General features: G+C 39.3%; 1 protein-coding gene across 13 annotated transcripts in view; it reads left to right on the top strand.

Annotated features, from left to right (window-relative positions):
* Positions 1–24,635, top strand: part of tenm1 (teneurin transmembrane protein 1) — an 832,896-nt gene that overhangs the window by 627,941 nt on the left and 180,320 nt on the right. For 11 of the 13 annotated variants that reach the window (XR_011342879.1, XR_011342876.1, XR_011342875.1 and 8 more), the window contains exons 10-13: positions 1,492–1,593; positions 8,612–8,806; positions 14,264–14,338; positions 16,937–17,137. Coding sequence is in view for 8 of the 13 variants with exons in the window: in XM_069892937.1 (XP_069749038.1) it covers positions 1,492–1,593; positions 8,612–8,806; positions 14,264–14,338; positions 16,937–17,137 (573 nt within the window). In the remaining 5 variants the exon portion in view is untranslated. The remainder of the gene's footprint in view (positions 1–1,491; positions 1,594–8,611; positions 8,807–14,263; positions 14,339–16,936; positions 17,138–24,635) is intronic. The other 2 variants (XM_069892936.1, XM_069892935.1) reach the window with 1 other exon arrangement.

The raw sequence follows: 24,635 nt of genomic DNA, 5'->3' as shown, positions 1-24,635 counted from the left end.
ATAATTCCTATTTCTTGAATATGTAGATTGTAATAACTTTATCATTGACTGTTGTGTCTTGAGATAACCTTGAACTCTGGAATTTTCTTCTGAGACCTGTCTCTTTATCCTTATTTCCTCTCTTAGACCATTCAGAACTTCCTCTTCCACCCTAACAATGGCTTCCCTTGATTTATTGCTGCTATTTCTACAACTGCCACTTCTTGCTTTTCCACTGATCGTCATTTTGTTCTTAAATTGATTTAAAGTCCATTTTTATTCTCAAGAACAAATTGGCATACGTTTTTCTTTCATACTATTCTGCCGTCAACTCCGTTGTTTGTTTTTTTTTGCTTTTTTTTTTAATTGAGTCCTTTAGATTGAAGCAAAATGGATAGAATTGTGCAATAGTGCATTTTTTTTCAGTCATACCAGTTTCACCTTGGCAAGTAGGATCTCATAGAAATTTATTTGTCAAGTCCAACCTTGAACAAATTTTAAATCTCAAGCAGCCATAGCTTGATTGAAGTCTATATCTAATAATATTGTGGGGTTTTCGCCATATGCATGTTCAAAGGCCCTTCAGACTTAGTTAAACATTAGTGTAGGCTTTCTTTTGATATCTTCACTGAGTTTTCATTTATATAATGCACCTGTGAATACTTCACCTCACCTTGTTTAGCTAGGAATAGACCAAAAAAAAATTAATTATGCTTGCTCTTTGTTTTATTTGCCTCACTGGGTTCCTCACCTTCAGGGATTGCTTAACTTGGAAGCCTGTAATAGATAGCGATAGCCAAATTTGGACAAATAGCTTAATTGATCTGCACCTAAATTACTTCAGCCTACCCTGAGACCAGTAGAATCCTTCTTAAGATACTTTAGGTCTTCATTAACAAGTGGATCTATATCTTTTCTTTGGTGTCACTGCAATCTCAGGTATTTTACTGCATTTACGCATTTTCTAATTAAATTACCTTCAGTGTCTTAATGGTGCGAAGAAATGGGGTGTAGGAATAGAAAGAAATTAAGAACACTCTTTTTGTCTGAGGAAATAAAATTGGTGCAATCTCAGAAGAGGAAAAGTTCCATTTAAAACACCACCTATCAATAATCCAAAAGCAGCGACTCTCAACTTTATTTGGCTATGGCCCCTTTAGGACTCTGCTCAGTGTTTATGGGCCCCCTTCCCTATGAAGCAGTCATTTAGTTGTTTTTTTTTATGTTCTTCTCTCCTACCAACTACATAAAGCCATAAAAAATATTTATCATTTCAGTCAGTGGACCCTTTTAAATGTGCTGTGGCCCCCGTTGAGAATCACTGGTCTAATCTTTATGAAGATATATGTGGCTCAGTCCAGATTTAATGTAGGGGTATTATGACTTCAGGCTGTTAGAAAAAAAAATTATTACAATATATTTGGCACTTTTAATCCCTTTTATCTAATGGGAAATGGAAATTTATGCTTTATGCACTGTTAACTATGGGATATTTATTTTCATTGTTTATAGAATCAATGGATGAATGTTCTACCAATTGTAATGGGAATGGAGAATGTATCTCTGGCCACTGTCACTGCTTTCCAGGATTCGTTGGGCCTGACTGTGCAAGAGGTAAAGCTAACTGTGGTAGCAGCAAATATGAATGTATAGCTTATGAATGTTACTTATCAAACCACACAGCAAATATTTTAACTTGAAGAGACATTAGGGACTAATGCGCAAGGACAGGGAGAGTTTGCTATAAAACCTACTTTGCCAGCATTGCTCCTATCCAGAAACAGCAACAATAGTTATTGAATTAGCTGCATGGGTGTAGAATATAAAGAGGTGATCTGAATAGCAGGTAATATACCACAATGAGGCATAAACATGAAAAAGTAAAATTAAAATTGAAAAAGAATTAGTGATTAATTTACAATCATAAAACAGAAACAACGCAGCCATTCACTTCAAATCATTCATCAGTTGGGATGGAGATTACTATTTTCTGACAAAGGCTTAGAGGCTACTGCAGAAATACAAATTAAGCATGTAAAATATATCAATTAAGTGAGTGGAAGAAGTGCAGGAGTACACTTAAGAGGGAAATCAGGAGGCCTGAAGGAGCATATGAGATAGATCTGGCAGGCAAGATAAAGGAAAATATTCTACAGGTTATGCAAATTCATTTATTGTTATGCGTACAGCAAAAACATTTGTTTTGTGCGCTATCCAGAGAGTCAACCCATACCTAAGTGCAGCAAAATAAAACCTAGTACAGAGTACACATTTACATAGAAAAGTGTTAAGAATGGGATGAGTCAATGCCATGTTACTGGTCTGAGGTTTGTTCAGGAGTTGGATAGGAGCAGGAAAGAAACTGTCCTTAAATCTGCTGGTGAGTGATCTCACACTCATTAATCCCCTACCCAGAGGCAGGAGGGATTTTTTTTTAAGTGTTCCATGGAGGGATACATTCCTTTGTGTGTTGGCTCCTTTTCTGAGGCAGCCAGAAAAGTTGATGGAGAACAAGGAGCCTTGTATGATGGTCTGAGCTGGATTCACAGCTGTTTGCACTTTTGGGCGCAGTAGTTCCAATACTACGTGGTGATGCATCCAGACAGGATACTTTCAATGGTGCGTGTGTCAAAATTGTTGAGGGTCACAGGGGATGTGTTCAATTTCGTCAGACTTCTGTAGAAGTAGAGGCACTGATGGGCTTTCTTGGCCATTTCCTCAATACATTGGGATCAGGACAAGCCATTGGAGATATTGACACTGAAGAAGTTAAAGTTGTCTGCTATGTCCACTTTAGTGCCATTGCTACTGACAGTAGAATGAGTTGCATTCCTCTTCCTTATGCCTATGGCCAACTCATTTGTCTTGCTGATAATCATGGAGAGTTCTTGACCTGGAACCAAGCCACTAGACCCTCACTGTCCCTTCTGTATTTTGTCTTGTTATTGTTCCAGATGTAGCCTTCAACAATGGTGTCATCCATGATCTCACAGCCAAGTGTGTACAAGAAAAATTGTAGGGCCACTGAATACACAGTGGGTGCTGAGTCCAAGGTCTTGGAGTTTAGGGTTAAGTTTATTTAGGACTCTAGAGTTGAAGGTGGAGCTGTAATTAATGAATAATAGTGTGATATTAGTATCCTAAAGGACAAGGCAAGAAAGTACAGGAAGGTGAGACTGATGTTAGGATAGGAAAATTGAGGGCAGGATCTAGCAGCTTTTGTGTAGGAGGGATTGACTAGGAATAAGCAGCATGACTTTGTGTGAAGGAAAGTATGTCTCATGAAACTGACAGTTTTTTTTAAGTAAAAACACAATACAGGAGAATCTCCACAGGTCAGATAGTGAGTACTTTATGTAGCAAATCTAAAGACACAACTTTTCAGGCGTGAGCGCTTCATCAAGCTATGATCCAAATATGACCAGGCGTCTGTACAAAAACATTTTGTTCGGTTATTTTGTCTATACCTTGATGAAGGGCTCAAACCCAAAACATTGGTTGTGTATCTTTATCATTGCTGACCTGCTGAGTTTCTCCAATATTATATTTTTACTTCAACAATGATGTCTGCAGACCTTCGTGTATTCAGGAGGATGTAATCAGGAGGATTGATAAGGTAAGGGAGTGGGCGTTATCCATATGCACTTGAGCAAGGTTTTTGACAAAGTTCCACCTGGTAATTTAGTCTGAAAGGTTTGATCAAATTGGATCCAAAGTGAACTGGCTAACTGGACTCAAAACTGGTTTTCAGGAATAGTCAGAGGGCAGTGCAGGAGGGCACTTCTCCATTTGGTAACCTGTGACCAGTGGTCTCCACAGGGATCTGTGTTGGATCTTGTGTTTTATTTATTAGCTACATTAACAATTAAGAAGACAATGTAGCTAATTAAGATGGTTAGTAAATTTGCAAATGACACAAAAATTGGTGGTATCGTGGACAGTAAGGAAAGAAGTGGAGAGCGTGCAGAGGAAATTTACCAGGGTGCCTACTGGATTGGAGAACATGTGGTATGAAGAAAGGTTGAGTCAGATAGGGCATTTCTCTTTAAAATGACAGAGAATAAGGTGTGAATTGATAGAGATGCATAAGATTTTGAAAGGCATTGATGGAGTGGACAATGAGCACCTTTTTAAGAGAGCAACAATGGCCAATATCAGAGCCCAACTATTTAAGGTGAGCAAAGGAAAGTTTAAAGCAGATTTTTTTTAAATTTAGACATACAGCACGGTAACAGCCATTTTGGCCCACAAGTCTGTGGTGCCCAATTTACACCCCATTAACCTACACCCTCTATATGTTTTGAAGAGTGGGAGGAAACCAAAGCCCCCAGGGAAAATCCACATAGGCACTGGGAAAATGTACAAACTCCTTTCAGACAGCTTGGGACTCTAACGCCAGTCCAATCCCAATCACTGATGGTGTAAAGGCGTTGCATTAACCGCTACACCAACTGTGCTGTCCTAACGTCGGAGGTAAGTTTTTTGCACTGAGAGTTGTGGGTACCTGCGGTGGTGGTGGAAGCAGATACAATAGAGATGTTCAAAAGACTTTGGCAAGGCATATGTATATAAGAAAAATGGAGGGTTATGGACTGTGAGAAGAGAAGGAATAGATTGATGTGTAGGTTTATATAGGTCAGTGAAACATCATGGATTGATTGGCTTGCACTGTTGTACTGTTCTAGGTTCTGACATCTAAGTTTATCACAGGATCTAGATCAGTTGAGAAGGTGGCCCAAGGAATGGCAGATGGAATTTAACTCTGGCCTAGGAATACAGGTATTGGTGCTGTGCAGTTGCTCAGCAAAAAGGGGTGTAAGGCACTCCTTCTGTCCAATAGCCTATGGGTCACTCTTGGACAAGGTGTAGTATCTGTTTAACTTCCCAATCAGGATCTCGTGAAGCCATGATTTACAGATGATGGATGGTTTTTACAAGCAGATTCTGCAAATAGGAATTTATGGTTGTAAAACTAAATATGCTGGGCAAATGAATCTGCTGGTCAATGACCAGGGTTACCTGTCCAGTATGGACACTGCAATTGAAGAAGACGACAGGAAACCACTTCAATATTTTTCCCTTATATAATCATGAACTCAACATCGACTATGGTCTCAGCTTAAAAAAAGGAGACCAGGGGAGGTAACAACTACAATTCGGAGGGTCAGAGATCTTGATGGATGGAGAGACATGTTCACCCACATCAAACAGCAAGGCACCTGAATGATGAATGAGGAATACAGGTGTATCATTCCCTTAAAGTAGAGAATCAGATGGACAGGGGGTGTATATAAACTCATGAGAAGTAATCTCATGGGGAGGGGAGTATATAAACTCATGAGGAGCATGAATAAAGTGAATCATCAAACCCCTTTTGAGAGGATTCCATAACTAGGAGCATTGATTTAAGTTGAAAGGGGAGAGAATTTAGAGCAACCTGAGGGGCAACATTTTTCACACATTGGATTGTCCAAACCTGGAACTCTTATTTTTTTCTAAACTTTATTTATTTGTTCAAAAAACAAATAATATATGACATATGCAGCAATTAAACATAAACATGAACTTTTTTTTATATAGAAATAAAAGAAAAGACCCCCCCCCCACTTCAGCCAACTCTCCTAAGGAGAGCCATAAAAGAGAAAAAAAATATATGAAAGAAAAAGTTAAATATACATAGTAAAATCTAATCAATATAAATTGAAATGTAAATATTCTGAGTATAACAACCACTTATTAATAAAAAAATTATAATTATCATATGAAACATACATAATTTTTCCATTATTGAACAATATTTCATCTCATTATGCCATCTATTAATATCAATCATATTTGTATCTTTGCACGTACTAGTAATACATTTTTTCACTGCGGATAAAGCTAAATATACAAAAGCAAGCTGGAATTTATCTAATCCCAAACCTTTCAGAGGTTGCAAACTACCCAATAAAAATACTGTTGGATCTAAAACTATTTTAATCTTATACAGGTATTCTAAAAACGATTGAATTTTCTTCCAAAAAGATTGTATATGTTCAAAGGATATTTGGATAGATGTATGGATAAGAGCATAAAGGGAGTGGACCAAATGAAACAACTTGGTTGGCATGGACAAGTTGAGCCAAAGGGCCTGTTCTGTGCTATCTGACTCTATGATTGATTCAAAGCCTATTGTACCATCGTTTCACATTGCATGAAGTAACAGTGTTTGTGTTACATCCTTCATTCAGCTGTGTGTTGCAAAGGAATGAATTGGTTAACAGACGATGCCTGAGTACTGCTCCGATTAGCACTCTCTCAGATCATGATGTTTAATGCAAAGTAGACATCATTCACAGGATCTTGTGTCAAAAGCAATACTTTAAACAGGCTTAAGTTTACCTGGGAAGTTATTGAGCAAAGAAAAACTGTAGTAGGAGATTTGAGCTTCTCTGTGAAAGGAGCTGTGTTCCCTCTTGCTGTGAAGATTACTGATGCCAATTTTCTTCACCACTGGCTATCCTATCCTTTGGTTCTATTTATTGAGTATAACATGAAGTGATTACTGACCCTGCTGGAGTGAGATAATTGTTGCTCTGTGCAATTGGGAACCATGGACTTCATAAATTGAAAGTGTATCAGGGATATTCAGCAGGTTTTGTATTTCTTTCAAAGCACACAACTGCAAATTGCATGAACGATTCCTCAATTAAAGACCATACTCTTTGCTCACTGGTTAAAACTGTGGATGATGATGTGTCATCAATTGAGCTTGCCACCCACCCCCCCCCCCCACTCTGTTCAACTCCACTGAAATAAATATTGCATGTGCAGAAAGGTGTTTGATGCTTTGCAGTGATAATTAAATACAATTTTCACACGCACTACTCCTCCTTTGTTCCTCAGTACATGTGAATCATCTTTTTCAATAAGGAGTTGGATTCCAATGAAAAAAACAAGATGCACAATTTGGCCTCATTTCATTTCAGATGTGGAATTCAATTGAGACCCTTTCTAACGTTAAAGTTTAGTATCTGGGGACAACAGAATTCTTTATTTGAGAGAACCTGCCTCTCTCTATGTTGTTCTCCTTTCCCTGAGTTACCTGTGGGCATGGAATTAAATGATCCTAAGTTTTCCTTAGTATGCTCCAGTCAGGGGTCAATAGATCTGATTCAAGGTGCAATTTATAGTCATTGTCATAAAACAGTGTCATATTACATGAAATAGCTTTTGCCTAATGCAAGGCAGACGGATTTGCCATCAGCAGAAATTCCCTGAAATGCCTCTTATAGTCAGAAAAAAGGAAGCAAAAGAGAGGCACTGAGTGTCCATAGACACGCCTCCAGCTCTTCAGTAGCCTCCACAGCCACCCAGAGTCCAGTCCAAACCATCGGCAACCTGAACAGATCCAAACCTCTGACACGGTCACGAGCCCTTCAGCATCTTAGGCACCCCCTCGCATCCCGGTTCCGATACCTGATACCCCTCCAGCCAGTTTCGACCCAGTCTTCAGCAGTCTGCAGCTGGGCTCGAGGGCAGCTTCTTCCCCGCTGCATTCATATTACATAGATATTTTGGGAATGAATGGATAGGGGCTGAGTCACAGATTGCACAAAAAACTGAAATAGATTTTGATAAATCAAAACAAAAGCTATGAAGGTACATGGTGTTGAGGTAGATCACATTGAATGATAGAACAGGAATGAGGGGCCAAATGACCTCCTCCTATTTTCTGTTTCTTACATTCTGCTGAAATATGTGTTCAGTTTTCCTCATTCATGAAACCGCAATGATGTAAAATGATTAAACAAGGCTGCTGATGTCCCCTGTAAATGCTCATTCTGCTGAGCTGATAAACCGCAGAAGTGAAGCTTGATCTCAGATCTATGCTGTCATTTGATCTCAAACAGAGTTTTGCAACTGGTCTTGACTGTTCTAGATCCTAAGATAAACTTAGATGTCCGAATATAAAACAGTACAGCACAGTACAGGCCATTCAATCCATAATTGATGGAGAGTTTCTCAGATGAGGTTACCAGAAGGTGGCCTATCCATTGGAACTGGCAAGAAATAATTTCCTTGAATGTATTAGGAAAGAACATTAGAAAAGGTTATAAGCAAAAGTTTGTTCTGTTGATCGAAGGTGGCATGGTTGGCGTAGCAGTTAGCGCAACGTCGTTCCAGCGCCGGCAATCGAGACCAGAGTTCGAATCTCACGCTGTCCGTAGGTGGTTTGTACATTCTCCACGTGTCTGCGTCAGTTTCCTCTGGAGGCTCAGATTTTATCCCACCGTTTCAAACAGCAGTTGTAGGTCAATAGGAAATAATAGGGCGGTATAGGCTCGTGGGCCGAAATGACCAGTTACCGACCTGCATGTCTAAAAATAAAAAGGCAGGAACAATTGCAAGACACTGTGGCAGGCATTCTTATCTGATCACTATATAAAGAGTAGATATTAATAATTAAATCCAAGTATATTTATAAAACACATAAATACAAGAACAATTCTATTTCCCCAGAATAAAGAGAAATATTCACAATTCTGTTCATGTTCAAATTATTGCTAATATTGTTGTGAAGTTTATTTGAAACAGTAAATTTAGAAGCCCTGAGTAGATGCAGGTTTAATGTTTTTCTCATTTCCAGACTCCTGCCCTGTCCTGTGTAGTGCAAATGGTCAGTATGAGAAAGGTCATTGCTTATGTCACAATGAATGGAAAGGGCCAGAGTGTGATGTGCCAGGAGATCAGTGCATTGACCCAGCCTGCCATGGTCATGGCACATGTGTGGCAGGAATTTGCATCTGCGTCCCTGGCTACCGTGGAGAAATCTGTGAGGAAGGTGGGTCAACCTTTAACAAAATATTTTAGGATTGAACATTGGCCACAAGTCTCAAAAGAAAATGATACTGAACCTCTGGAAATCAGGTTAACAGAGGAAAGCCACTTCACACCCTTTCCTGGGTGTTTATTGGGAAATTCATTTTCTCATTTTAGTTGTTTTGGCAATCTTTCCCTCTAGATGATATTCACTACAAAATCATGCAACACGCAAACGTCAATTTTTCCAACACATTAAACCTCTTTGCTTTGTAAAATAGCATTTCCAACTTCTCCCAGAGCCTCCAGTTTTTGCTGAACTCATTTTCCCTAAGACCATGAGAAACAAGACTTCTCTATTTTTATTTTGTAATCACTGAGATCTATGATCTCATGCAACCACCAACATAGCCATATGTGTCCCATGGATGTCAGGACTAAGGTCCATCTTTGATTCCTTCCCTCAGGGTCTTCTCAGGAGGATGATGATAACATTTGTCATACCTCACTGTTCACTGCTCAGTGCTATATTAGAGAACTTCATTCTCAGGAAGAAGAATCATCAACTCCTTCAGTCCGCAGGATGACTTGGGAAATGATTTCCCCATTTCTGAAACTTGCATTTGCTGTCCTGTTCATACAGAGACTTCCCTGGCAACTCTATAGTAGGGTTGCCATTCCCTTCCCGCACCCCCATAAATGCACATGCACAAAGAACATTCCTTCTGTGGGCTTTATTCTCTCTGTAACCTCTTCAGATTCCCATGATTGTCCAGGAGCATGCTCCCACAACCTCCCATCATTGCAGCATTAATAAATTCATTACTAACCTGCCTCAAAGCCGGCAGTGTAACTTGTAATATCTACATCCGTTGAAGAGCCACCAACAAAGATCAAATCTGTTAAATTGTGTGAGAATTTTGCTATCTGATATGCACTCTGAAGTCAGTTGTTGCACAGAATTACCAATTCTATATATCCTGTTCTCAGACGCTCACATGTCGTTTTCACTCTGTGCAATTTTCATAAATGCTTTGCTCAATTTCCAGGTGTTTGTGAGTTGCTTTAAGCTCTTCCATAGTGTATAATAATTAAGAAACACAATGGTGACCCATCCTCAGTTTACACAGGAAATAAAAAAGTCATCCTTACAATTGGTTTTGTTAACACTGATGGCACGTTATGAAATGTTTGTCTGCCCTCCTAAATGTGTTGGCAACGACTGCTGTTTGGCATTGGATTTGGCATTTTTTCACCTTTTGGGAGAAGGAAATGTATTCCAAAACTATTTCCCAGTTACGGTCTAGCAGTCTATGTTTGTTGGCATCAGGTAAAGATTGAACTATATTTTGTTGTATTGCCCTCTATAATTAAATAGCCCAGCAACATTCACTGCCTAGATTTAAGCATGACGGATGACGATTGAGGGTGAGTGCTGGAGGTGTACTTGCACTTATTGGGCAGTACTCCAAAAGTCTTTGGAAGAAAAAGTGGAGGAAGCAAATCATTCATTGATTGCAAAACTCAAATCTATTGCAAGGTTTGGTGAGTAATTTATTTACATTTTGGATCCACTAAGAACCCAATATTCCAACTGCTGCCAGGACCTGTAATGCCAAACCTTTCCACGCTAGCAACAAATTGCATCATATCCAATAAATGAAAATTCTTGGCATTATCTGTCCATTGTCATTAGTCATATTCAATTATTTATTATTTTGCTCTGAGGTTCTTCCAAACACTTTGAAAAATATACTAATCTTGACTGAGAAGATCATATACTGGTAATGCTACAATCTTTCATTTGAGAAACATTTATAATTGTTTTTTGACAGTGGTGTACATAAACTATAATAATTTTGCACCGAGTTTATTTTCTCCTATGACTTCTGTTTCAAAAACAATTTAGTAAAAGAAATTTATTTTATGGAAGCCAGCAATATTTACATCATGAACCATCAAGGCATGCTTCCTTCTGACCCACCCTACAAAGTGCCACAGATTACAAATATAAACAAAAACTTCACACTCAGGCCACTTGTTCATTTTCTAGTTGGCAGGACTTAAGTGAAGTGCCAATCTCACAGTGTGATCTATCATGGATCAGCTTTGCTCTTCATCACCTCCATTTTATATTCGACATCATCAGCTTGTGATGAACGGGCCTGTTTCTGTGCAGCTCACCTCGTTCTGTCAGGCAATGTTTAACCTTCAACCAAACTGGGTTGGATATTGGAAACAAAAGCTTACACACCAATGTCATGGAAGCTGAGTTACCCTTTACACAGAAATTGGCAAAACGCTGGCAGAAACCCCAAACATCAAAAAGGAATTTGATACGTACTGACAACAAGAGTTGCAGAAACTGGCACAGGTCACACTCCATACCTAGCACCAATTCTTTATAAGCAGTGGAAGTATTCTGTCCATTTAATTTCTCAATAATTTCTTGTTTACTACAAGTGTCCATTTTATAAATTAATCTAAAGCCTGGCCTTTTCAAGAGTACAGGATTTACATATGGGATTGTTGTTCTGTTGTTTTCTTTGAGCTATTCTTTGTGCCGCCTTATTCTGGGTTTTACTGTAAGGATGCCACTCCTTTCCTTTATTTTTTTCTGCCTCAGCTGCATCTGTTCTCAAGAAGTGGCTTTCCAAGCCATGACCTGACTTTCTTTTTCAGGGAATGTGGATCCCCCTCCATCATAGTTGATGACATCCTCACTTTCATCTCCTCCATTTCTCAAATGTCTTCTCTCATTCCTTCTTCCTCTAGACAGGACAGAGAGAGTGAGTTCCACTGGTCCTACCACCAGTTACGTCTTCCCCACTTTCTGCTGTCCAGATGGTCTACTCTCATCATGGTCTGCTCATTCCCTCCACATGCATCCCTCCCCATCTCTGGCACTTTCCTCTGCAACTGGAGAGGTTGTAACATTTGTCCTTACACATCCTCCCTCACTTCTGGAACTAAAAAAAACCTTTCCATTGCTACAGAAATTTATATGCCACCCCTTCGACCTTGTCCATTGCATTCGGTGCTCACCATGTGTCCTCCTTTATATCGGCAAAACCTAATGTAGACATGGTGACCTTTTTAAGTAACACCAGCACTCTGTCAAGAATGGTGAGCTTAAGGTTCTGGTTGGATGTCTTTTCAATTTTCTTTCCCAATCCACTCTGAACTGCCCACACTCAGCCTTCTCCAGTGCCAGTGGTGAGGCCAAATGCAAACTAAAATACAATGCCTCATTTTCCACTTTGTAGCTTGCAATCCACTAGTATGGACATTAACTTTTCACTTGCTCTGTTCCTTTTCACTTCTACTGATCCTCCCAGATTCTCTCTCACTTTGTTCTGTATCATTTCACCTCACCCCTCTGCTAACTAGATGTGTTGCACCACCCCCCACTCCGCAATCCATCTGCTCATCACCTGGTTCACCCATACACCTATCCTCCCAGGCTTCTTTTCCGATGGCATATCTTTCCCATCTCTGCTTCATCCCTCCCTATCAGTTTCCACTTATCACCTTCTAGCCTGTCTCAAAATGCACCCTCCTCTACTGGTTCCATCTTCCCATCATCCTTTACTTCACCTGGTCCCATTTATCACTTACCAAGTCCTGTCTCACCTCACCCTCTTACCTCTTTTTGACTAACTGTTTTTGCTCTACACTCTTGGCCCTGATGGAGGATGTCAATCTGAAATGATGATAATACCCTTGCTGCCTCAGATGCTGTCTGACCTGCTGAGTTTTTCCAATAGTTTGCTTTAATGCTCCAGATTCCAGCATCTACAAGTTCTTGTGTATTCAGATATCATTTTATTGCTGGAAACAAAAGATTTCCCTGATGTTGTTCTTTGTGATTTTTCTACCAAATGTCATGCTTATTTCTCTTTGCAAAACTTGGGAATAGTTTAAGAATTAAATTGGAACATTAGGTGTATAATAAACCTCAACTTCTCCAGTGAGACACTGCCAAGATCAGACATCTGCTTCACTCTTTGCCCTGGTTTCCTTTCTATTGAAGTCACAGGCATGACCCAGAGAAACTGTTAATGTGAATTTGATTACTTAGCTGACAGTATCATCACATTTTATCCTACTAAAACTCTACTCAGTAGATACTCTGCCCCTCCAATACTGTGCATTTCTCCATGGAGCATTCTTATATAATTGTGTTTAATCTGACACTTCACCTATAATTTATTCTTATTCCACAGAACTTTTTTCTTTAACGAATAGCCAAGCTCACTGAGGGTTCAATGTGTTTATCCAATGCAATTTGTATTTTCTGGAGGCCAAGTAAGTCCCTTTTTTTTCCAAATTTCTGCAGACGTAGCTTGGGTGGTGATAGGAACAGTGAAATTATATTAATCTCTGAAAGAGCACAAGAAAGTAAAAGAGGAGGTCCACTGGACCTTTAAACCTGCCCTGTCATGGCTGATCTGCTCCAGGCCCCAACACCTCCTCTGTGCTAGTTTCTCACACTCCTTAATAACTACTTAATGTATCTAATTCCATTTGATCTTGGCTCCCCCCCTCCCCCCACTGTGGGATAGAGAATTCCTAAGATTCGCCCACTCGCTGCAAGAAAATGTTCCAATACTTCTCAAATAAATATGACTGTCCCTCCTCCCCCATAATTATGTCCTCTCATTCAAGATTCCCACAAGAGGAAATTTCTCAACATCTACCCTGTTTAATCCCTTTATGATCATCAATGTTTCAATGAGATCATCTCTCATTCTTCTAAACTTTGAAGAACACAAATCAATTTTTTTTTAATAATCTGGGATTGCACTATACTCTCACCCGAGAAATTAGCCAGTAAATCTCTTCTGGTCTGCGCCCAAAACTTTTATTTTCTCCAAACCAAAGCTGCACATAATATTCCAGGCAAAAGCTTGAAAATGCCCTATAGTCTTGTGACAATATCACCAGAATACCACAAACAATTATGACATTTGATGCAGTCTGGAAATCACTCTCTGGGGTTTATTTTGTTTCTCTAAGTTTCGTTAGCGGAAATTGGTAGTTCTTAAATTAATATTTTCAGCAGGCCTTTTATTTTCAAAAGCATTGCCTCCAAATGCTTGAGGGAACTTGACTGCCAAGGAGAAGTTTAATCATAAGACCAAATGCAGTCCATCCTGTTCTTGCAGACTGCTCTGCAACTCAGTAAAATTAGTACTTATCCTCTACTCATATCCTTTTGACTGCCTAGTCTCTTTATTTTAAAGAAATACAATCTTGCACGAGACTTTAATTTGTTGAGAATTTTAGGAAGTGATGAAAATTCAGCAGTGGATAAATAATTCCAGAGATTTCATAATCCTAAATTATTATTTAAAATTTTAATATTACTGTCTTTCCGTCACATTGCAGGTCACACTCGTGAAAAAAAGTCTCAAGGGAAACTGGTTTTCTGTTAATAGTTGGTAAATTATGGCCTAATTGACTTTTGTTGCACAAGGTTTTCCATCTGCGATCAAAGTTGGCTGTTTAGTTTCCAGTACCAAGATCGGTAACAGCAATGCTTTGCTCAAAGGCCAGTTTCCACACGCCATTTGCTGAAGAATTAAAATGTAGTGTTAAGCAATTCTCTTCTAACTTATTGGAATGTTTTTCAAATTTTCTGCTGACAGTTGGCAAATAGTCTGCCCTTCAGCAAAAATGCAAGGTCACATATTTAAAAATTATCATAAATATTTTCGGGTCATGGAATAGCCTTGGTTCGGTGGGCTGAAAAGCAAGCAGACTTAGACCAGTATAATGAGAAGGAATTCCACTCTCTTCATAAGTCATATTATTCAATGTGAGTTGGTGACACATTAAATTTTTTACCTAGGGAAAATATCAGGTCAACCTCCTTTCAAATAATATTTCACTATCCTTGATCATTGTTAATTTAAAAATTAGCAAGCTGGGAACAAACTCTGCCCAAAAAATTTGGCCTGGTCCCCAAGATTGGCCCCACCTGGAAATCAAATAATTTCCATTTGTGTTTCTGCCACTCCCACCATTTTAGGTCCTTCAAGAAGGATTTTGAAATTGTTTTCAAGCTTCTACAGGATTGGTATGCATTTATAAATGGGTCAATATGGATTTATTTAAATCACTTTGGTTACACAACAGATAATGAGTTAAAATGCTCCAAAAGCAAAATACTTCCGATGTTGGAAACCAAAAATTAAAGTAGCTGTCTAACAGACCATATGACATAGGAGCAGATATAGGCTCTTCAACGCATCAAGTCCGCCCACCATTTATCATGAGCTGATCCATTTCCCCACTCAGCCCCATTGCCCAGCCATCTCACCAAAACCTTTGATGCCCTGGCTAATCAAGAACCTATCAATGTCTGTCTTAAATACCCCCAATGACCTTGCCTCCACAATTGCTGTGGCAACAGATTTACTACCTTCTGACTGAAGAAATTTCGACAAATTTCTCTTCTAATCGGACATCCATCAATGCTGAAGTTGTCCCTTCTTGTCCTAAACTTCTCCCACAATGGGAATCAACTTTTCTACACCTGCTCTGTCCACGTCCTCAACATTAAAAATGTTTCAATGAGATTCCACTCCCCCCCCGCCCCCCCACACCTCATTCTCCTAAATTCAAATGAATACAGGCCAAGAGCTGTCATAACCCTTTCAGTCCTGGAATCATCCTAATTAACCTCCTTAGAACCCTCTCCAATGTCAATACATCGTTTCTTAAATGAAAACCCCAAAACTGCTCACAATACTCCAAGTGAGTTTTCACCAGTACCTTATAAAGCATCAGCATGAAGAGAGACTCATCTCGCCCACTAAATCTGCATTGGCAATTAAACATCCATTTACATCAACCCTTTTGTTTTATTCTCCCTACATTCCTATCAATTCCACACAAATTCTACTCAACACAGATTAGGGCCAATTTGTAGTGGCCAAATTGAATGTCTTTGAGGAATGGGAAGAGGACATGCAAACTTCAAACAGATGACACCAGAGGTTTGATTGAACCTGGTTGCTGGAACTGAGAAGACGCATCAATTCCTAACTCCGTGCTGTCCCAATGAACGTTCAAAAACGTCCTCATTTCTGCTAAAATGCCTAATGCATCAAGGATTTCTTCTATGATGCTGGTCAATTGTGTTCATTCGTTGAAGATCTGATGTAAATAATTATGCAAATTAATCAGAATAGAAACTTGAACCACAATTTCAACTTGAAGATCATTGCAATTTACTTATCTCCTCTCAATATTTTTATTAGTCCCATCATATAAATGTTGCATAGGTACATGAGAATAAAATAGAATATTAACCAATCTTATCAAATAATACAGCTGATATTAGAATCTAAGTCAAAAATGTGACTCAAATGTATTTTTGCTGTCACTGGGTATCATTTTTAGCACAATATTTCAAAGCAAGGCAAAAGTTGATTTTCTCTGTTTATGAATATGATTTTGAAAGCATTTTTAACATGTTGCTATCCAGCTCTAGCTCTTATTCAATTCCCAACTGAATCTCGTTGTTCAAAATCAGTTCTCAATGAGCCAAATTGAATGGTGTGGCGGTTTAAGCCATTTCAAAAACATGTTACCGATCTCATCCCTTCTTTTTTTTTTCACACTATGAACCATACTGACCAAAATACACACAAACATTTCCCTCTTGAATATACCCTTCTTGAATCAAAACTTCAAGTTGAAGCAACTATATCTAACCCTATTTAGTCCTGCACTGTTTTCCAATTCAGGGGCCTCTGAAGCAACTGCTGACTTCATACTATCCAGTAGCTATTGGCTCTCCTTTTGCCTCATCCCATCTGATGCTGAAACCAATGTCCTTCACTTCTGACCATACTCAAGCTTAGGCTTTTTGAGTATCCTCCACTGCCTTGGCTCGACCGTTGGCAGTAATGCCTTCAAACTCCTGGGTTCCAGTCTTCCAAATTCTCTCCTCAAATCTTTCTTCTTTCACTCCCCCTTCTTTAAGACTATTTGTATAATGTTTAGGTAAGATCTCTTTTTTTTAACATGATATCATCGCTTATGATACTGAAAAAATATTTTCTACATTTTAGAGGAGTAATTTACAGCAAGTTCTTGTGATTACTTTGTCTCAAACTGTTCTTTAATCTTTCTTCTTCAGAAGACTGTTTGGATCCAACATGTTCAGGGCATGGTATATGTGTACAGAGTAAATGCCACTGTGCTGCTGGCTGGGGAGGACTCAAGTGCGAAACTCCAGCACCTGTCTGTCATGAGCAATGTTCAGGTCATGGAACCCTCTTGTCAGAAACAAATACCTGCAACTGTGACCTCAACTGGACTGGGTCTGACTGCTCAAAAGGTAACTACACATCTAATCTCTTCAAAACTCCCCTTTGGAGTCTTACTTTCTCCTATGGGCATTTGTAGCACAAAAATGACCCCTCTGACTTGATTGACTAAATAATCTAATTCTGCTCCGACATTCCATGACCAAAACCAAAATTTGATGATTTATTTTGTGTATGGGATGTCCAATCCAAGTTGGCTCATCGCCACAGATAATGTTCAGCTGAAGAGTAAGGCTGTTTAACTGACATTAACACCTTATTTTCAACAGGTCCTATCTTTGATTTGTTCTGTAAAATGGCATTTTGTCGATTGTTGATCATGTTTTTTTTTTAATTGCGACATACACCATGGTAACAGGCCCTTTTGGCCCATGAGTCTGTGCCACCCAAATGACCCCCAGTACGCTTTGAACTGTGGGAGGAAACTAGAGCAGCCGCGGGAAAACAGACATGGGGAGAACATGTAGACTCCTTACAGACATCGCAGGATTTACACCTCGGTCCTGTTTTCTGGCGCTGTATCAGCATTGCACCAACTGTGCCACCTCAATGTCTTCCTGGCCATTTCCAGAATTCTTTGCATTTATTCTTTATCTGAATTAAATATTGATAGGCCTCCTACCAAAATGATCCTAAAGTGGCAAAAATAACCCACTATTCAGGAAACAACATTTTAACAAAAAGACTTTATCCATGTGTTTATCCAACTCATTTTACAAATCTATATGGCACAGTTCACCGTCTTTTGATGCTGTAATTCACTTGCAAGATTCAGAGATCGTTAAAAGTCCAGGTATGAGAAGTAAGGGAAAGAATTAAATGGAAATTTTCATCTCAGGATAACAGAAGTTACCATGGAAACCTACAAAACTACCAATAATAGGTTCAAGACTCCTTTCTAGTCAGAAAAAAAAACTTGGAGACAATACCAAAATAAAATAAACTGGTCAGAAGGAAAGAGTCAGTAGACTAATTGCTTTCTATTTTTAAATATTCTGACTGTGGTTTGTTCTCATGCAGAACTAAATTAAATGGAAGCGATGAATGCTGGCATGAAGCTAAACACAAGGCAAGGCACTGACAACAGATGTCACTGACGTACAATGGTAGATCATTCCATGATGTTTTCATTGCAGTGCCATCAACTCTGCTCATTTATCAAGACTATATCATGATTAAAGGCACTTGAAGTTACACTGTAACCTTGGTTTAAAAATAGTAACCTGAAAAGCACAGGGATTTGTCAAGGAAAAGGCAACTGAAGAAAATAGATTGAATCTGACAGTTATATTGGAAGAGCTTGAAGCTGCTCATTACACACTTGATAATTTATCAGTGTTATAAGATATCTCAGCAAGGACAGAGTGCAAAGCTGTCTTTCAGTTCTTGGCGCTGGATTCATTAAGCAGGGCACGTCAAGAATCAAGAATCTGGCTTTTCACATTTCCTAACCAAGTTGAGTTTGGGCACATTCACCTCAACTCCTTTGTTGATCAAAAGTACTTGAAATGAATTGGAAATTCTGAAAACTGAAGCAGTTTTTGTCAAAACAGTGCTGGGATGGGTTCATCGTGCTGAGGGAGATTAGAATAAAATTGGACAAATAATTCAGAACAAAGAACAGAAAGAGACTTTTGAGCACACCTAGTTGTGAAGCTGAGACAAGCAGTTCTGGTGTTGGTGATTGAAGTAGAGCAGTATTATTTAGTGTGAATGGAAGTCAGGAAAGGAGGAAAATAATATTGGGATTAGTGTTCATGATTGTCAAGCACAAAATATGATGAACATGGGAATTTTCTGAAATCTTTCAAATGATTAGGCAGAAAAAGGTGAGCCTGTAAATATAATGTATTACATTTTGTTTCACAATTCCAAAAAGTGGCTCACGTTAAATTTGTACCTTTCATTCAAAATTACTATTTTCAAAGGTCACCAATTCCTTAAAATGCTCCATGAATTTTATATTGGAGAAGATACTATATGCCAGTGGATTTGTATCAGTGACCAGCAATCAGGGCATTAAACTCCAAAGAAATTTATATCTGAGGAATTAATGTGCCCAAGAAACAAAAATCAATTTAATCTATCATCGAAAATATTTAATCTGTTCAAAGTCCATATTACAATATTTCATGGAGGATTATTAACTAAACATCAAAATCTAGCCAGACAGCTAACTGATATAATTATCCTGATTAGAGTTTTGATTGCTCATTCTTGTATGAAAGTTGTGTCTCTAAGGTAAAGTGGATAATGCCGAGCAGTTGTAATCACCATGTGTGTTGGATTACAACCAGCAGCACTACATCACAATCAGTGGTAAATATTTGGTAACATGACCTCACACAGAATGAATCAAGCATAAAGTGTAATATAATAACACTAACGGGAATCAACACACTTAGAATAAGGGCACTTCATGAACTAATGAACTTCCAGTCTAATTACACAGCGCACACTTTTTTTTCCCAAATGTCATGACATTTGCCATTAAATAGTATAGTATCTTAACACTGCTTATGAAGGTTGCATCAAGCTGGAACATCAAATAAGGTTCACAGAACAGTGCCAAGGGTTACCATGTGTAATACTCCAACTGAAACTGATGTTAACAGTTGCAATTACCATGTTGGATTATAGCCAGTAACATGACATTACAATCAGCAGGTGAGATCTTAGCAAGGTAACTTTTAAAGCAGGGACGGGCAACTTTTTAACTATTCATGGGCTGGATGGTGTGTCAGTCATTGAATGGCGGGCTTGGGGGTAGCAGCGGCACTGGATGGAGGGGTGGTGCTGGCAGTGATGGATGGGAGGGATTGATAAATTTTGATCGCGGGCCACAGATTCCAACTAGGCAGGCAGGGTGGACATGGTCATTTCACTTGGGTTTCAAGCCAGACAAATTTGGAATGCGGGACTCATCCAGCCCATGGCCCATAGGTTCCCCACCCATTTTAAAGAAATGTACTGCCACTTAAATAACATTCTTCAAAGGCCAGGGGATCTGTGGGGTTGGGGAGGAGATAAATGCTCGGGAGAGAGGGAATCTGGGTCGGTTGGTGAAGAGCAGTTATAATAGGAGGCATGTTCTTTGGACAGAGAGACATTCAGGTCACTGCCAGGCATTTATGGCAGGAAATGGTCAGGGAGGTCTCAGGAGGCCTCATCGTTTGTCTAAGCACCCTCCAACCAGATGGCATTAAAATAAACCTCCAGTTTCCTTCAAACCATCACTCGTCCAACTTCTTCCCCCATCTCTCTCTCTCTCTTCCCCCTTTTCCTTCTGTCTCCTTTCATAGAGCCAAAATCAATTTTCACCTCTCCTCATATCCAATTAACACTCTTTGTTGTTTGCACTCCTTCCCCTTTCAGACTTTATTCTGATACCTTCCTGTTCTTTGCTTATACCTTGAAGAAGGGCTCAGGCCCGAATCATTAGTAATATATCTTTACCCACTATAGATGCTGCAAAACTGGTTGAGTTCCTCCAGCATTTCTGTGTTTTTACTCCAATCACAGCATCTGCAGACTTCTGTACTTCACTCAGGACTCAGTAAGGACATGATTATAGCCAATTAGTGACTGCACTTTTGGGATGCAAGCAATTCAGGCAAGTGTCCGTGGCCACTCTGTAGACTGAAGGAATATTGAATGAAGCTTATTTCCTTGCATATGGAGTTTAAGTGATTTCCCTGATGCTGCAGAGAGCAGCAAACTATGAGATGAACTAGAGGAAATAGTGGCCATGGCCGCATTCTGGAATTATCCTGAATCTGAAGAGCTGAGAATATTTTGATCAAACAACATTTATGAGAATATGAGGTCAAAGGAGATGAAAGATTGCAATGAGAAATGTTGGGGGGGAAATTATTACATACCATTTCATCCTTTTGATGAAATGTGCCTTCTTACACAGTGTAATGTAGATAAAAGCGCACCCTTCACTGGAGGGAGAACTAACGCTTTTATTAGCTTAGAACACAGGTAGGGTTCATGAACAGGTTTCAGAGGGGTTCTGGGTTTAGGCGGGAAACCAGGGTTATATACAGGCCCCCGGGGGAGGAGCCAGGAGGTGGGACCCGTCGTAGTACAGCACACTTCTAGTGAATCCCAGTTCACTACACCCAGACAAATTTTGCCTGTTCCACCATGTCATTTGGGAAAAATTCACACTGGAAAGAAATGAAACTGAAAACAAAAATCTGAAAAAAAGTATGCAGTTAAATTTCACAACAACTCTCAATTTAGCTTTACTCAAGGATATGATTTTCATCTGCACAGCATTATTTCCTTTGGAGTTGTCTAAATGCGAGTCCAGTCCAGTTGATTTGTGATGGGGGGTAGGGATTTTTGTTTTTGTTCTAATTCTCTGTCTTTGAAATTAGAACAGATTGGGAATGCTTATTTGCTCTAAGTTCCTCTGCAAGTACACTGGATTCTGACTTAATAGTCAATTTGATACTGATCTGTTAACTCGAGAAATGGCAAAATGGCAATATTCTCAATTAGAGAAGAACTGAGGAAATATTTCTCATGCAATGTAAAATGAGATCTCAGACAAGGTTGTTTCTTATTACATCTGACCTCCAAAATATTGTACAGTGAGGAAAATCTTTAATACCAAAGCACAATTTTCCCCTCAATTTGCAAATATTAAAGGTAGCTATATTTCAGAAGGAAATGAAAAGTGACAACGAAATGGCCATTAACATTTTATGCCTTCTCAATTAAATTAAACCAAGGGTCTCGTAATTAGCAGTTTCACTGGTAAATTAAATGTATAAATGAAAACTGACCAGTTTCTCTTGTAAAGTTCAAACAGCCTCAAAGAATTATACTTTCTGACTGTTTTGTTAATTGTGTGAATACTTTTAATTGATGAGAAAAGTAATAATAAGGAAAAACACAAGGTATTTTTTTATAATTTGATATAATGTGTCCATGGCAGACCTCAATCTAATCTGTTTAAAGTCTCTTGTGATAGTAAACCTTCAATATATAATCAATCTAAATTGATTTTAATTTGTCAATAATCGGGTCTAAATAAGTAAGATGCAAACCAGCATTTTTTTTTTATTCTGGGTAATTCATTTTTCAAATGTGAGTTCCAGGGCTGGTTGGTTGTTTCAAGGAAGTGCAACCTCACTGAAGGTTCTGTCTGTCACATGAAATGTTAAACTGATGACTAATACATCTATCTAATAAAATTCACAATTGGACCAGCGTCATTGCAAGTGCATCACGCCAGCCTCCTTCAAGCATTGGGTCACAGACAGGCAGTGATTGGCTGGGAAATTTAATTTTGTGAAAGTAAGCAGGTGGAAGGTAGGAGTATGACAAATTTGGTGAATAGGTTTAAAAATATACAGAAAGGGCAAAGCTGCTGTCTGTATGACCATTTACTGAGCAGTGTGGAATGTGGAGGATAAGTTCATTGACCACATTCATTATCCCAGCCTCAATATCATTCCAGGATGCTGCTGTTAATCTCGGCAACATCTCACAATTTCCTCTCTGCCGATGAATCAAGGAGATCACCCAAACTCGACGAGAAGGATTTTACTTGTCCATCAGCTCATAGGACCAGGCAGAGCAGAAAATGTACATCCCAAGCAACTTCCCGACAGTTGCCCTGAGAAGTCTGTGTGACCCCTGGCACAAAAAGTACAACTCCTGCAGGCATTCTTCTGTTTGCCCAATTTCCTTTTTACTTTAGGAACCCTCTCACTTCCCTCTCATCAGCATCCATTCATTGAGTAGCACAACTTGTGTTACAAGGTCACAAGAATAGGAGCAGAAGTAGGCCCATTGCCCTCTGAGTCTGTTCTGCCATTCTAATCATTAGCTCAGCCCTACTCACTGGCTTTCTCCCAGTAACCTTTGATGTGCTGACCAATCAAATACCTGTCAATCTCTGCCTTAAATGGCCTTGCTTCCTCAGCCACATGTGACATTAAGTTGCTGAAAGAATGCAACCAAATTGTGATAAGTCATACACAGGTCATGGCGGGGCTCTAAGGAGTGTTATTGAACAGCAGGACCTTGGAATACAAGTAAATATTTTCCTGAAAGTGGAGACACAGATAAACAGAGTGATACAGAAGGAGTATATTGTGCACACCTTCATTACTCTGGGACATTGGGTTACAGTTGTAGCCAATGTTGGATGACCACCCTTGGAGTATTGTGTGCAGTTTTGGATGCCAGGCTATAGGAAGGAGGTAATTAAGGTCCAGGGGAAGCAGAAAAGATTCTGGAGGATGTTGCAATGACCAGAGGGATTAAAGTAAAAGGAGAGATTGGACAGGCTGGGACTGGCGACCTGGAATGAAGATGTGACACTATGGAGGTTTATAAAATTATAAAGGGCAGATATTGGTCAGTCAAATTAGGGGAGTAGAGTAGGAAAGTCTCAAACAAGGACACCTATGTTTAAGGTGAGAGAAGAAAATTGTAAAGCGGATCTGAGGGACAAGTTTTTCACATAGATAGTTAAGAGTAAATAGAATAAGTTACCAGAGGAAGTGGTACAGATGGGTAAAATTACATTGTTTTATAGGTGTTTGAACAAGAATGTAGATACGAAAGGTTCAATGATAATGAGTGTATTTTCAGATAAAGTTTACTGAAATTTTTACTTGCTGCAGTTGAACAGGTACTTCATAAATAAAATCAACTGCAATGTTACATATATTAAATTAAGATAAAAAGATATCATAATTACAAAAATAAATAATAAATATTCACAGTTACCAAAGTGCAAGAAAGAAGTGTGACTATCGATCAGAGTCTTTTGTTGGTGTATTTCATGCAGTCAGAGAATTTTCAAGAACTGTTGGAAAGGAGCAGTTGTTGGACCCTGAGATACTGGACTTCAGCTTCTATCCAGAAATATCATTGAGAAGAGGTTGTGTCCAGGGTGATGGCATCCTTTGTGATGCAGGCTGCCTTCGTGAGGAAGAATATGGGCCAAATAGAGGCCAATAGGATCAGCGTCGATAGGACATAGGTACAGCATGGTAACAGGCCCTCTTGGATAAAGAACTCGTGCCGCGCAATTATACCCAATTGACCTACAACCCCCTCTCTCCCCCCCCCCCCTCCACCCCGGTATGTCTTGAAGGGTGGGAGGAAACCAGAGCACCCGGAGACACCCACACAGATACAGGGAGAGCGTACAGAGAATGTTAGATTTGAACCCCAGTCAATGGTGCTATAACAGCATTTTTTTTTAATGTAGACATAGAGCACGGTGACAGGCCATTTTGGCCCATGAGTCCATGCTGCCAAATTTACACCCAATTAACCTGCACCCCCAGCATTATTCAAACAGTAGGAGGAAACTGGAGCCCCTGGGGAAAACCCACACAGACACGAGGAGAACGTACAAACTCCTTACAGACAATGCAGGATTCAAACCCCTCTCCCGATCGCTGACACTGTAAAGGTGTTGCACTAACCATTCTTCCAACCCTTCTGCCCAAAAGTAGGGCTCATCAGCAATTT

The sequence above is a fragment of the Narcine bancroftii genome, chromosome 8 (assembly GCF_036971445.1).
Source record: "Narcine bancroftii isolate sNarBan1 chromosome 8, sNarBan1.hap1, whole genome shotgun sequence".
In the NCBI taxonomy this organism is placed as follows: Eukaryota; Metazoa; Chordata; class Chondrichthyes; order Torpediniformes; family Narcinidae; genus Narcine; species Narcine bancroftii.
Note: the sequence above shows the minus strand (reverse complement) of the source record. Positions and strands in the feature narration are given on the sequence as shown.